Source organism: Thalassophryne amazonica, chromosome 10, assembly GCF_902500255.1.
Source record: "Thalassophryne amazonica chromosome 10, fThaAma1.1, whole genome shotgun sequence".
Lineage (NCBI taxonomy): Eukaryota > Metazoa > Chordata > Actinopteri > Batrachoidiformes > Batrachoididae > Thalassophryne > Thalassophryne amazonica.
Genome location: NC_047112.1, coordinates 67,478,951 through 67,494,786, shown reverse-complemented (window position 1 = coordinate 67,494,786; position 15,836 = coordinate 67,478,951). Strand labels below are relative to the sequence as shown.

General features: G+C 38.4%; 1 protein-coding gene across 2 annotated transcripts in view; it reads left to right on the top strand.

Annotated features, from left to right (window-relative positions):
- The window catches only part of LOC117518919 (radial spoke head protein 4 homolog A-like), a 53,611-nt gene extending 37,775 nt beyond the window's left edge, over nucleotides 1–15,836 (top strand). Inside the window, exons 6-7 of one of the 2 annotated variants that reach the window (XM_034180187.1) lie at nucleotides 15,237–15,354; nucleotides 15,444–15,836. In XM_034180187.1, coding sequence (XP_034036078.1) covers nucleotides 15,237–15,354; nucleotides 15,444–15,666 — 341 coding nt within the window. In that variant the 3' untranslated portion in view covers nucleotides 15,667–15,836. The remainder of the gene's footprint in view (nucleotides 1–15,236; nucleotides 15,355–15,443) is intronic. The other variant, XM_034180188.1, reaches the window with a different exon arrangement.

Sequence of the window (15,836 nt, the reverse complement as noted above, 5' to 3'; positions counted from 1 at the left end):
TCAGATCCAGATTTTTTCTTTAATGATAATATCGATCAACAATGTAATTATTTTACAGAAGAACAATTTAAGGACTATAAAATTAATGATGGAGATTTTTCAATGATACATTTTAATAGTCGAAGTCTTTCTCGGAATTTTTCAAGAATAAATGATTGTTTAGACACAATTAGCAAAAGTTTTTCAGTGATCGCTATATCTGAAACCTGGTTAACTAAGGATAATTATGATTTTGTGCAGTTGAATGGCTATCAATTGTTTTCTGTAAATCGATCGAAGAGAAGAGGCGGTGGTGTGGCATTATATGTTAGGTCTGATTATGACTGTGAATTGGTTTATGTCATTTACAATTGATAATATCATGGAATGTGTTACAGTTAAGATCACATCTATAAATTCAAATAATAGGATTGTTAGTTGTATATACAGAGCTCCTGGAGCAAATATTGATAATTTTGAAGAAGTAATTATGAATATGTATAATAAAATAAATAAGAATTCTCATTTATTTATCTGCGGTGACTTTAATATTGATTTTTTAAATCCTCATAATCATTCACAAACTATTTCATTTATTAATTCGTTTTATTGCATGGGATTATTTCCGACCATCATTCATCCAAGTAGAATAACTTCGAATACTGCAACCCTTATTGATAATAATTTAACTAATGTTATAACTTGTAATCTTAATGCGGGAATATTGTTAAATGATATTAGTGATCATCTGCCTGTATTTACTGTCCTTGCATCTCAAGATCGAGGCTCCAAAAGGATTGCAATAGAAGGAGTAGGAATGTAACACCAAGGACTGTTGATAATTTTAGGGAGGATTTATTATGTCAGAATTGGAATAATGTTTATGTTGAGGATGTTGATGAATCTTATGATGGGTTTATTTCTATTATTTCTAAGTTATATGATAAACATTGTCCTCTTGTAAATAAGTTAGATAATAATAGATTTAGTAATAAACCATGGATGTCTAAGGGTCTTCAGAAGGCATGTAAAAAGAAGAATCGATTGTATAAGCAATTCATTAAATTGAGAACAAATGAAGCTGAAAGTAAATATAAAATGTATAAGAACAAATTAATTCATATTATGAGATCTAGTAAGAAAGAATATTACGGTGAGTTACTTGTTAAAAGCAACAACAATATAAAAAATACATGGAATATATTAAATGATATAATTAAAAAGAATAAAAAAGGTAGAGATTATCCTTCTTATTTTCTTTTTAATAATACTGTGATAGATGATAATGTGATGATTGCTGATCATTTTAATGAATATTTTGTTAATGTAGGTAGAAATCTTGATACTAAGATTGATCCAATGAGTGATAAATTCATTGCAAATAAGATAATATTTAATAAAAATGTGTCAATGTTTGTTGGTGCAACGAATGAAAAAGAAATTATTGATTTGGTGCAGAACTCAAAAAGTAAGAAATCTACGGATTTTAATAATTTGGATATGGCTCTTTTGAAAAAAATTGTTGATTGTATTGTAAAACCTTTTACTTACATTTGTAATAAATCCTTAAGTTTAGGTAAATTCCCTTCACGAATGAAAATAGCCAAAGTAATTCCTTTATTTAAGTCTGGTGACAAACATATTTTTTCTAATTATAGACCTATTTCACTTTTACCTCAATTTTCAAAAATATTGGAGAAAACATTTGTTAAAAGGTTAAATAATTATTTACTTAAGTATGAGATATTGTGTGAAGAGCAATATGGGTTTAGAAAATCTAGGACTACTTCACATGCACTGATGGATTTTGTGGAAAATATTGCGACTGCAGTTGATAATAAGCAATATACTGTAGGTGTTTTTTTTATTTGCAGAAAGCGTTTGATACTGTTAATTATGAAATTCTGAAAAATTGGTGAAATATGGAATCAGAGGTTTAGCATATGATTGGATTGATAATTTACATGGTCGGTATCAGTATGTTCAATATAATAGCATTGATTCTGAATTCAGGGAAATCACGTGTGGGGTGCCTCAAGGTTCGGTGTTAGGTCCTTTGTTGTTTATTTTATATATAAATGATATTTGTTTGGTTTCACGGGTATTGAGGTGCATTCTTTTTGCTGATGATACGACTGTGTTTTGTAGCGGGGATAATCTTGAACAGCTTTTGGACATTATGGAAGATGAACTGGGGAAATTTATGGCTTGGTTTAATGCTAATAAATTGTCACTTCATCTTGGAAAAACTAAATGCATGATTTTTGGAAATAAATTTATGTCCAAATGTAAAAATGTTACTATCAATAATATCGAAATACAGACAGTATCTGAGTATAAATTCTTAGGTGTTATAATTGACAATAGACTTTGTTGGAAACCCCATATAAATTATATAAAGTTAAAAATGTCCAAATCTATTGCTATTATGTATAGGGTTCAGGACATATTGTCCCAGGTTGGGTTACTTACATTATATCATGCTTTAATTGTACCATATATGATATATTGTATTGAACTTTGGGGTAATACCTATAAATCTAACACTAATCCTGTATTTCTTCTACAAAAACGTGCCATCAGAATTATTGGTAATATACATCATTTTGAGTCAACACATTCCATGTTTAGGAATTTAAATTTATTGAAATTTAGGGATTTAGTGGATTATATTCTGATACAAACTTTGTACAAAGCTAATAACCAGGCTTTGCCCTTTTATGTCCAGAACTTGTTTAAGAGTAGGGAATTGGGATATAGATTATGTGGTTGTATGGTATTTAAGAAGCCTCCTGTACGTACTAATGTTAAGGGGTTTTGTGCTTCAGTTAGAGGGGTGAAGATTTGGAATGAATGTCCTGTGGAAATTAAATTATGTGGTTCATTGGCCTGTTTTAAGAAGTGTTATAAAAAATTAATAATTTCTGGTTATAATAATGGTGAATAATATATTTGTTTCTTTTTTGCCTTTGTATTTTGGTTTGTTAATAGTGCTACATTTGTATTGTGTGTGATTGTGTTTGCATTTAAATATTGTATGATGTACGGGGTGGGCGTTTATAAGCTTCTGCTTCTGCCCACACCCTTTCAGTTGCATTGTTGGGTTATTTGTTTATTATTTGTTTGAGTTTGTTTTATATGTTTAAATTTTTTGTGTTTTTTGATGTGTCTTATAAATTACAGACTCTGTTGCTGTTGTAGTTGCTGCAGTTGCTGCTGATGCTGCTGCTGCTGCTGCTGCTATTTCTGTCGCTGAATAAATAAATAAATTCAAAAAAAAACAAACAAACAAAAAAAAGCCCCTTGAGACGACTCTGTTGTGACTTGGCACTATATAAGATGAATAAATTGAAAAAAAAAGGAAATTAAATTGAAACTGGGGGAGAATTTCACAGTCATATTCTTTATCAAGTCTGTTGTGGCTGGAACGTGGTCTTGAATGCAGTGCATTTCTTCCATTTTTTCCCCGAAGTCCTCTTCTCTGATTCTCAAGCGAAAAGTTAATCTTCCATAGTATATATCTCCTCCTCCAGCCATTGTTTTGTTGTTGGAATGTTGCTTTTCAGCCAGTTCCTCGTCAAGGCCTTTTTAGTAGCAATTCACAGAATTTTGAAAAGGTATGTATCTTTCTTTTTAATTATTTCACCAGGTATCAGTCCCAGATACACAGTCTGTGGATCCCTAGGTATTTTAGAATTTAAAATTTCCTCCTTCAATTGAATTACATTGTTCCAAAATGTATTTCTGCACATGACCAAAAGATATGGGAGTGATTGGCGTTCTCATGCCCACATCCTCTAACATTTCTGCTACTGCTGTAACTGTTTGGTCTTTATATGTAGGGTAATAATAAAAAAAGTATGACATTTTTCCATCCGAATTCTCACCATCTTCTCAAAATAGTTGTGGATTGTTGTGTGTTGCACTTGGAAAGCCAGTCACTTTCAGACAGTGATACATTAAATTCAAGTTCCCAATTTGATTTTACATATAAAGAATTCATATCATTGCTCTTGAAGACAGTTATACAATCTTAATGGGAGTTCTTTTATATGCATCTGTCAAAAATAAAATTGTGTCATTAGTCTCCACTGACAAGTGCTTCTGTACTTCCTTTTTCGTAAAAGTGTCGTAGCTGTAGGTACCGGAACAAATCTCTGTTTTCAAGTTTAAACTCCGAAGGTTATCCCTTCAACAAGTGTGCAAGTTGCTGTTATTCCCCTCTCTGTCCATTTGGTGAACATATCGTCAAGCATATTTGGGCCAGAATTCGAAGTCAGACAGGGCCATATCAGTAATTTACTATCTCCTTCCATTTTGTTTTTCTTAATCTCACACCAGGTTTTCAAAGTTTCTCCTAAAATAGTGTTAACTCCCTTATGGTCTGTATATTCTTTCCCTGATAATTTAGCAGGAGGTGGTACCTTACGTAAACTGAACTCAATATGTTTCCACCTTGCATAATATGCAGGTGAACACGAACATACCATATGTCGCAACTGGTCTGCACACTAATATTGTTTAAAATCAGGCAGGGCGAGACCTCCCTGAGGTGACTCATTATCTCTTGACAGCTGTCACCCCCGGCTGTGTCCGTGGCGGCAGCGCCCTCTCGTGCCTGAAGCCCGCACTTCAGGCAGGGCGCCCACTGGTGGTGGGCCAGCAGTACCTCCTCTTCTGGCGGCCCACACAACAGATCAGCTCTGTGAACACATTTAAAAGCAAGTTACACTTGCTATCAAGCAGGTTGCAGCAGTGTGACCTGCAGAACTTTCCACACATGGACACAGAACTTAAGTATCAGGGCAGAGACTGTGCAGCGCCTGAGAGTGCATATTATGCTGAGCAACTGCAGAGCATCTTGTCAAAATTTTACAGGTGCTTTACTGACTTTGCATCCATTGAACCTGTTCTCATTTTTCTCTGTTTTCCATTTGGGGAAAATATAGATGTGGATTGTATAATGTCCAAAGTGGCATCACTCTGCAACCTGGATATCTGTGCTGTTGAGAATGAGATCCTCACACTGAAAAATGACTGAGGTGAAATCCAGAGCAACACCTGACATAAACATCCAATTTTGGAATCTAATGCAGAAAGAGAAACACCCCAACCTCAGACAAACTGCACAGAATTTGACTGTACTTTTTTGATCAACATATTTGTGTGAGTCTGCCTTTTCACACATGAAAATCAAGTCAAAACACACAGATCCAACATGTCTGATGACCACCTTGCAGCCTACTTACGGCTGCACTCAGCTCCTACTGTCCAAAGTATGATGAGAGACGAGCTGCCTCCTCTCAGTGCCAGAAGTCCCACTAATGCTGCGTTTACACATAACGACGACAAGTCACGAATGCCACGAAGTACACATTCTTGGCTGCTGATCACGAATGAGATTATTCGGGGCAGAGGCGTCAGGTGTCCTCAGGAACTGCTGCAACCTGTTACCACACGTTACAATTAATGGCAGGTGTTGCTGGATAGCTGGGTCAAGTGATGGCTTTTTAAGTAATGGTTTAATTACTGCCACCTTAAAAGCCTGTGGTACATAGCCAACTAATAAAGATAGATTGATCATATTTAAGATCGAAGCATTAATTAATGGTAGGGCTTCCTTGAGCAGCCTGGTAGGAATGGGGTCTAATAGACACGTTGCTGGTTTGGAGGAAGTAACTAATGAAAATAACTCAGAACAATCGGAGAGAAAGAGTCTAACCAAATACCAGCATTACTGAAAGCAGCCAAAGATAACGATATGTCTTTGGGATGATTATGAGTAATTTTTTCTCTAATAGTTAAAATTTTATTAGCAAAGAAAGTCATGAAGTCATTACTAGTTAAAGTTAAAGGAATACTCGGCTCAATAGAGCTCTGACTCTTTGTCAGCCTGGCTACAGTGCTGAAAAGAAACCTGGGGTTGTTCTTATTTTCTTCAATTAGTGAGTAGTAGCAAGATGTCCTACCTTTACGGAGGGCTTTTTTTTATAGAGCAACAGACTCTTTTTCCAGGCTAAATGAAGATCTTCTAAATTAGTGAGACGCCATTTCCTCTCCAGCTTACGGGTTATCTGCTTTAAGCTGCGAGTTTGTGGGTTATACCACGGAGTCAAGCATTTCTGATTTAAGGCTCTCTTTTTCAGAGGAGCTACAGCATCCAAAGTTGTGCTCAATGAGGATGTAAAACTATTGACGAGATACTCTATCTCACTCACAGAGTTTAGGTAGCTACTCTGCACCGTGTTGGTATATGGCATTGGAGAACATAACAAAGAAGGAATCATATCCTTAAACCTAGTTACAGCGCTTTCCGAAAGACTTCTACTGTAATGAAACTTATTCCCCACTGCTGGGTAGTCCATTAAGGTAAATGGAAATGTTATTAAGAAATGATCAGACAGAAGGGGGTTTTCATGGAATACTGTTAAGTCTTCAATTTCCATACCATAAGTCAGAACAAGATCTAAAGTATGGTTAAAGTGGTGGGTGGACTCATTTACATTTTGATCGAAGCCAATTGAGTCTAATAATAGATTAAATGCAGTGTTGAGGCTGTCATTCTCAGCATCTATGTGGATGTTAAAATCGCCCACTATAATTATCTTATCTGAGCTAAGCACTAAGTCAGACAAAAGGTCTGAAAATTCACAGAGAAACTCACAGTAATGACCAGGTGGACGATAGATAATAACAAATAAACCTGGTTTTTGGGACTTCCAATTTGGATGGACAAGACTAAGAGTCAAGCTTTCAAATGAATTAAAGCTCTGTCTGGGTCTTTGATTAATTAATAAGCTGGAGTGGAAGATTGCTGCTAATCCTCCCCCTCGGGCCGTGCTACGAGCATTCTGACAGTTAGTGTGACTTGGAGGTGTTGACTCATTTAAACTAACATATTCATCCTGCTGTAACCAGGTTTCTGTAAGGCAGAATAAATCAATATGTTGATCAATTATTATATCATTTACTAACAGGGACTTAGAAGAGAGAGATCTAATGTTTAATAGACCACATTTAACTGTTTTAGTCTGTGGTGCAGTTGAAGGTGCTATATTATTTTTTCTTTTTTAATTTTTATGCTTAAATAGATTTTTACTGGTTATTGGTGGTCTGGGAGCAGGCACCGTCTCTACGGGGATGGGGTATTGGGGGGATGGCAGGCAGAGAGAAGCTGCAGAGAGGTGGGTAAGAGTACAACTCTGCTTCCTGGTCCCAACCCTGGATAGTCACGGTTTGGAGGGTTTAATAAAATTGGCCAGATTTCTAGAAATGAAAGCTGCTCCATCCAAAGTGGGATGAATGCCGTCTCTCCTAACAAGACCAGGTTTTCCCCAGAAGCTTTGCCAATTATCTATGAAGCCCACCTCATTTTTTGGACACCACTCAGACAGCCAGCAATTCAAGGAGAACATGCGGCTAAACATGTCACTCCCGGTCTGATTGGGGAGGGTCCCAGAGAAAACTACAGAGTCCGACATTGTTTTTGCAAAGTTACACACCGATTCAATATTAATTTTAGTGACCTTCGATTGGCATAACCGGGTGTCATTACTGCTGACGTGAATTACAATCTTACCAAATTTACGCTTAGCCTTTGCCAGCAGTTTCAAATTTCCTTCAGTGTTGCCTGCTCTGGCCCCCGGAAGACAATTGACTATGGTTGCTGGTGTCGCCAACTTCACATTTCTCAAAACAGAGTCGCCAATAACCAGAGTTTGTTCCTCGGCGGGTGTGTCGCCGAGTGGGGAAAAACGGTTAGAGACGTGAACGGGTTGGTGGTGTACAGGGGGCTTCTGTTTAGGACTACACTTCCTCCTAACAGTCACCCAGCCTGCCTGCTTTCCCGGCTGCTCGGGATCTGCTGGGGGACAGCTAACGGCAGCTAAGCTGCCTTGGTCCGCACCAACTACAGGGGCCTGGCTAGCTGTAGGATTTTCCAAGGTGCAAAGCCGAGTCTCCAGTTCGCCCAGCCTGGTCTCCAAAGCTACGAATAAGCTACACTTATTACAAGTACCATTACTGCTAAAGGAGGCCGAAGAATAACTAAACATTTCACACCCAGAGCAGAAAAGTCTGGGAGAGACAGGAGAAGCCGCCATGCTAAACCGGCTAAGAGCTAGTAGCTGCGCTAAGCTAGCGGATTCCTAAAAACACACAAAGTGAATAATGTGTAAATAATTTAGAGGTGATTCAGCAGAGGGAGTGCTTTAGTTAAGGCACATGAAGATTACTCTGTGAAACAAATCATTATCTAGTTATCTAGATCAATCTAACTATGCAGATTAAACAGCTAACAGATACAGCAAAACACCGCTGTGCTCCGGAACAGGAAGTGATACAATACTGCAGTGAGAGCCAACCACCAGTAGAGGCAAGCAAGAGCAAGCCGTCATGCATGCAGTCACAAGAACAGACTCATTCTCCCACTCATCGGTTACAACAGCAGGTGGAACACCTGCAGGAGAGCGCTGAAGAGCACTGAAATTACAGTTTTAGCCGACTTGGTGTCAGCAATCAAACTAAATGCGGTGCAGCAGGGTTTAATTGTGCGCACGCTTCTTCCTCTGCCGGACTGGAGGAGGTGCAGAGATGTCGGGCAGCACGTGAGTCTCCTCTCACTCCTCTGGTTCAGACTCGTTCTCCCGCTCATCGGTTACAACAGCAGGTGGAACACCTGCAGGAGCGTCCTGAGGAGCTTCAGCAGGAACTGTGGAACGACATTTGGAGCCGAGTTTAATTGTGCGCACGTGACAGAAAACTGATTCGTCGTGGCGCGCAGTGAAATGTGACACCGCATTACAAGTCGTGTCAAAACTTGACAGTTTCCATGTCACTTCGTAATAACGCGTGACAGTTTGGGCTCCAAGAACCATCACAGGAACCACTACGAACGTTGTCATGTTCTATTAAGGATCACTAATCATCAGGACGGATCAACACGCTCAGTTGCGACCTCCACGACACGAAATGAGGGTGGTGTGTGACATTCGTGCAAGATTTTTTGACAGGCAAAAACATGCTTCACGAAATTCAAGAATATCACGCACCAACACGCACTATTAAGAAACCTATTCAGATGCGTTAAGTCACAGATGCGATAAGAATGTTAGGAATGTGTCACGAATGACAGAAAAATGACATTCGTAACGCGTCTTGGTTATGTGTAAATTGCACCTTAAAGTAGGGAGCAACTTTTCCAACTTGAATTAGGCGTTGTATTTTTTGGGTTGTTTGTTGTTGTGTTGTTACAGGCCAGTCCGAGGCCTACCTGTGCTTATTCTTTGCACCACTCACATTCACTGCAATAATGTAATATGTACGAGGTCTGTTAGAAAAGTATCCGACCTTTTTATTTTTTTCAAAAGCTATATGGATTTGAATCACGTGTGATTGCATCAGCCAAGCTTGAACCTTTGTGCGCATGCGTGAGTTTTTTCACACCTGTCGGTTGCGTCATTCGCCTGTGAGCAGGCTTTGTGTGAGCACTGGTCCACCCCTCTCGTCGTTTTTTTATTGCGAATAAATGTCTGAATGATTTGGAGCTTTGCTGCATCAATTTTTTTCCAGAAACTGTGAGAGACCTCCAGGTGGACACCGTTCAGAAAATTAATATGGCTTTCAGGGACGATTTTATGGGGATTACACAGATTAAGGAGTGATCCAGGCGGTTTAAAGACCGCCCACAACTGCTGAGAGCGCGCCGCGCTCCAAGCGCTGATCGACAGGCTCAAACCCCGCTGAAACAACCAGATCATTTCCAACGTGAAGGCTTTGTTGATCCGGGACGTCGTCTGACTTTCACAAAAAGGCAGAAGGCGTGGATATCAGCACTTTTTTGGCACATTCCACTGTTACAGGAGTTTTTTTCATGGAAAGAAAAGCGGAGGGACGCGCCACGGAGCCGTTCATTACGCGGCACAAAACCACCTCCGTGTTGGTCTCACAGGACGGCTTTCAGGTGGATTTCAGACGGCTGTCGGTTGCTTTTCAGTCATGTGATTATCCGAGAAATTGAGCATGAGCTGGACATGCCCCAACATGTCCTGTGAGGCTTCATCACGGCGTTGCTTTGCGCCATGCGGCTCCACCGCGACGCGCGGAACTCCTCCGCACGTCTGTCTCAATGTGCCGAAAAAGTACTGATGTCCACGTCTTTTCACAATTCCTGTGCTAGTCAGATGACATACCGGATCAAGACAGCGTCCAGTTTAGAAATGAACGGCATATTCCACTGTTACAGGAGTTTTTGTCATGGAAAGAGGAGCGGACTTCAATACAATACAATAAATAAATAAATAAATACATTTTCTAAAAGTATCTTCCTCAAACTCAAACTGAAAGCAAATCTCTAAAACTTGATAAAACCTGTAAATAATAATCAGTTTTATTGCCAGTTTTCTTTAGACAAGTCAGGGGATGGAAACATGAACAATATGTCTTGGACTTTATTTACATTAATTATGAAGAAATACAAAAATTTCTTTCACCAAAACATCAAATCTAGGCTTTCATCACAAATGTATTTTCTGTCAAATTGTAGCTGAACTTTCAGGTCTTCTTTTTAAGAAAATCCTCCTCTACACCACTTCATCAGGAAGCTGGATTTTACATTTCTATTTCATTTATATCAAGTTGTAGAGATTTGCTTTCAGTTTGAGTTAAGGAAGATAATTTTAGAAAAAATGTATTTGAAATAGAATAAACAAATTAAAATGCGTGAAATACCAAGTGTTCCAATACTTTTGAGGGCAATTGAGAAACACTGAGAAGCAGCATCTTACTTTTAATATATAGTGCAGCAGATAAGAGAATATTTAGAGTGGAATCCTGCAAATGGTGATACAAACATCAAATATGGCACAAATAATCCATAGACATGAACTCTTTAAAAAATAAAAAATAAAACTGATTGGCCACTGATTGGTCAAAATCAGGGGTGTGCAACTTCTTCCAGAAAGGGCCAAGAGGGTATAGGTTTTCTTTGCAGCCACTGACTCCAACAGGTGATTTCACTCATTAACTGATTCCATCTGCTCAAAGTGATATAATCAGTCTTTGTGAATTCAGGAAAAAAAGTTAAAATTTTAAAAACGTTGGAAAATTACAGAAAGAGGAAAGTTTCTGTAATTTCACTATTATTTTGAAAAGTTCAGCTCGGAAGTTCTCTTAAAAATTCAAAAGACTTGATGCACCTTAAAGCGTCAGATTAAAACTTTGTTAAAAGTTTGTCAAAGAATAAAGGATGAATGAATGCCACGTGGTAGCCTTAGCTTCGCTTAGCTTAGCAATGAGGCCTTGTTGACCCAAAAAATAAAAATTAAGCATTTCAAAGAAAGGAAGAGTGTTGCAAGAGGCGAAGAAGCGAGAGAGACGAGTGAAGAGACAAAAAGAGAGAGACCAGCACTCTGTTCTAACTTTTTAAGGGGGACTGACATCACCAAGCTCCACCCATTTAGGGTTTAAACACACATCAGTTTAAACACACATCATTTACAAGGAACACATGTCACGGACATGAACGAGCGACTCTCTTCAACATCTCACCATGTCATTTAGGTCCTTCAGAGGTTTATTTTTTTTTTTTGAGTAAATGCTCCAGGGGAGCATGAGCATGGCAAAAACCTTTCAGCTTCTGGGGGGGCTCCACCCACCCCAGACCCCCCACCTTTTTAATCATGTTCTTTATTTTGCCTTTCAGCTTCTGGAGGGGCTCTGCCCCCCCATACCCCCACCTTTTTAAGCATTTTTTTCTTTTTTTGCCTTTCAGCTGACCCCCTAATTACAGCCCTCTTAACCCCCTCCCACTTTAAGCATTTTTTAAAATGTAGATGTAAATTAATATTCAAAGATTTCAGCTAGTTGACAGTAGGGCTGTACAGTATGGCCAAACTATCGTATCTCAGTATTGTCATATCAATATGATATACGATATGACTATGATTTGACACAAAGTGCAGCAACAGTGAAAATTAAACATTCTTAAACAAAACAGTAATAATACCACACTCATTTTGCACTCATCATAAGGATAGGATACTAGTAAGTCCCTTCGGCTGCTCCCCTGTTTGCACTCTGGGTCACCACAGCAAATCCAAGGTGGATCTGCATGTTGAATTGGCACAGGTTTATGCCCTTCCTGACGCAACTCCACATTACATGGAGAAATGTGGCAGGGGTGGGATTTGAACCCGGAAACGTCTGCACTGAAACCAAGCGTATTAACCACTTGGCCACCACCCCTGCCCATCATAAGGATAGGATACTGTGCCCTCCAAAAGTATTGGAATGTTTGGAATTTCACACATTTTAATTTGTTTATGCCATTTCAAATACAAGAAATACAAAATAATATAAAGAATAAAAAATTGTAAAATTATCTTCCTCAAACTCAAACTGAAAGCAAATCTCTAAAATTTGATAAAACCTGTAAACAAGTCAGGGGATGGAAACATGAACATTTCCAAGTCACTGAATATGTGTTGGACTTTATTAACATCAATTATGAAGAAATACAAAAGTTTCTTTCACCAAAATATCAAATCTAGGCTTTCATCTCAAATGTACTTTCTGTCAAATTGTAGCTGAACTTTCAGGTCTTCTTTTTAAGAAAATCCTCCTCTACACCACGTCATCAGGAAGCTGGATTTAATATTTTTAATTCATTTATATCAAGTTGTAGAGATTTGCTTTCAGTTTGAGTTTAAGGAAGATAATTTTAGAAAAAAAATATTTGAAATGACATGAACAAATTAAACTGTATGAAATACCAAGTGTTCCAATACTTTTGAGGGCAACTGAGAAACGCTGAGGAGCAGCATCTTACATCTCATATATAGTGCAGCAGATAACGAGAATATTTAGAGTGGAATCCTGCAAATGGTGATACAAACATCAAATTTGACACAAATAATTCATAGACATGAACTCTTTAAAAAAACTGATTGTCCACTTGAATTTTCAATAGGCAGCCAGGTAGGGGTCAATTGAAGAGTTACACAGGGGTCAAAATTAAAAGATGCTCCAAACATATTGAAAACTACCACATTATTTGCCTGATCATAAAGCAGGTATAGTTTGGACAATCTGTGACTGAATGTTATGGAGTTATGAGGTAAAAGCAGCAAGAATGGTGACAAAGGTCAGTTTCAGTTTGTACAGGGGTCAAAAGTTAAAGTTGCTCCAGTTGTGGTACAAAATGATGCAAATTATTGGTTGAATTAATCGGGTTTTAAAAAGTAAGAATGTGCATCGTGTCATGCTTAGATCGTGTTACAGGGTAACATATGTCACATGTCATAGAATCCAATGGACATTGACCTTGTTTGACCTTTACTTTGGAGACCAAGCATTCAACACTGTCAAAACTATTCCATTTATTAATCTTATTAACTCAACCAATAATTTACATCACTTTTTACCAAAATTAGAGCAACTCTTTAACTTTTGACCCCTGTCCAAACTGAAATTGACCTTTGTCACTATTCTTGCCGTTTTTACCCTAAAACTCCATAACATTCAGTCATAGATAGTCCAAACTACACCTTTTTGGACTCTTTATAATCAGACAAGTAATGTGATGTAGTTTTCACTTTGATTGGAGCATTTTTATATTTTGACCCCTGTATAATTTTTTAATTGCCCCCTACCTGGTCACCTATTGAAAATTCAAGTGGCCAGTCAGTTTTTTAAAAGTGCATTTGTGCTGAATTTGATGCTTGTATCACCATTTGAAGAATTGTTTCAGTTATGTGCTGCACTAATAAGCCAACAGAGCATGAACCAGCTGCTGTCTGTTAGCTTAAACGTGTATATAACACCCCCCAAATTCAAGGAGAAATGCTGCTTTTAACAACCTGGACCTCATTTCTGGCATAAAATACAGTCATTTACTCACCAATATAAGTTTCGTGTGATTAGAAGTCCAAGGTTCAAATGATGTGTTCAGTTCAAATCTGAGGCAAACATTTTTCTTCTTCTACTAAGGTGGATTAGAACTTTTTGTGTACACAGCACAAACTACTGGACAGGAGGAACCTAGCAATGTGACTCATTGATTACAAAAAAGGAGCTCTTTCAGCCAGATGTGTAGCGCCATGACATGTCATTCATCTGTGTCCAATCAAATTTCAAGGGAGTCCAGTGAAACCCTGGCCTCTGCTCTAGCTCCACCCATGCCAGAAGTGTTCAACATTTGACATTTCCTGTTTCACTGTTGACTCAAAATTTGGCACTTCCTGTTTGAGTGTGAGCTTGCCAGTGAGTTCCCATGAGATTCCATGGGATCTCATCTGTCAATCCAGGAAGTGTTTGACATTTCCTGTTTCACCATGGATTAAGAATTTGGCACTTCCTGATTGGGCCACAGTGTACCATGGGCGAGCTTCGCGCCACTTTGCTTGTATTATTACTGTTAAATCTTTATATTTGTGCCAGAAAATTGTGTTATTGTATTTCTGCACAATAAATTGTGGCTACGCTGTGGTGTTTGACATGGCTTTGGTAGATCTTTATATACTGTCAACTTTAAAAGTAGATCTCGGTTCAAAAAAGACTGGGCACCCCTGATTTAGGTCATTTGTCTGGTGGCAAAAAAAAAATCACCTAGTCATCAGTTTGGTGGAATGAGAGTGTGCAGCGTTTCTGGGGTTTGAACAGAAGATGAAACTGTCTATCAAACGTCCACTCCTCAGATACTGACCAAGTATGGGACAAAAACAGACTAACGGATGTCTAAATTTTGTTTCCTCAAGCCATCACAGTGTGACAGCTGCTTGAGCCACCGTGATGCCTTAAGTGCAAATCTATGAAATGATTAAACATATGAATTTAGCTGGGGGGGGGGGGTGCTGGTTCCAAAAAAAAAAAAAGGAACAAATGTATTAAACAGTAGTTCCCATTGGGTTTATTGACAGTGCAGAAAGTATTAAACAAATAAATATAAAAACCAGACATGTAATATAGTTTTAATAATGTAATTAATGAATTTATTCTGGCATGACCTTGCGTGCTTGTTGTTTTTATGTCATCTGTGGAGTTCACTTGTTGGATTAATCTGTAAATTTCTGCAGGAACAAATGTATGATTTTAGGCTTTGCATATGTTTTTGATTGTTGAAGTTCATTCAAAAATGATAGCAGCAATAGATTCAGGACCCAGGGCACTGAATGTAGCAATGATGCTGGACTTGACCCAAATGTCTACACCTCAGGTTGGTAGGTAGATCATTTTTGTTAATTTTTCATTGTGCCGTACAGACTTGTTTGACACTCCTCCTTGGAGCTCAAAGATGTCGTCCACTCTGATCCCGCAGCACGCCATCGCCGTGCTGCGTTCAAACCTCTGGCCAGGAGCCTGTGCATACGCTTGTGGAAAGTAAACGAAAAGATTTTAACTCATCATATTCCTATTTTCTCTTAGACCCCTGAATTTAACCTTCAGATTAAAACTGTGCCCTGCTTCAGGAAATTTGAGAACATCTACATTGGTTGGGGCGTGAAGTTTTCGGGTGAAGGATACGACCCGCCTGTGCCACCACCTCCACAGCAGCAGCACGCGAGTGGACCAGAAACCAGCGAATCCCTGGATCCAACTGTGGAAGAGGAGCAGGCTCTGAGAGAGGCCTTGGAGGAGAAGCACGCTGCTGAAGAAGAGATGTATGACACAGAGGAAGAAGATGACGACTAAATAAGGAGAGTTTTACTGCAAATAAATAAATCAGTTTCTTCAGCTCTTTGAACGTTTGTCATTTTAGTTAAGGTTAATATATTTGAAGGCAAAATGTCAAGTGGAGGCAGTGTGCTTACATTAAAGTTCTTGCTTTTGTGAATAAAGCATGAGCAGGTTCATTAATGGAG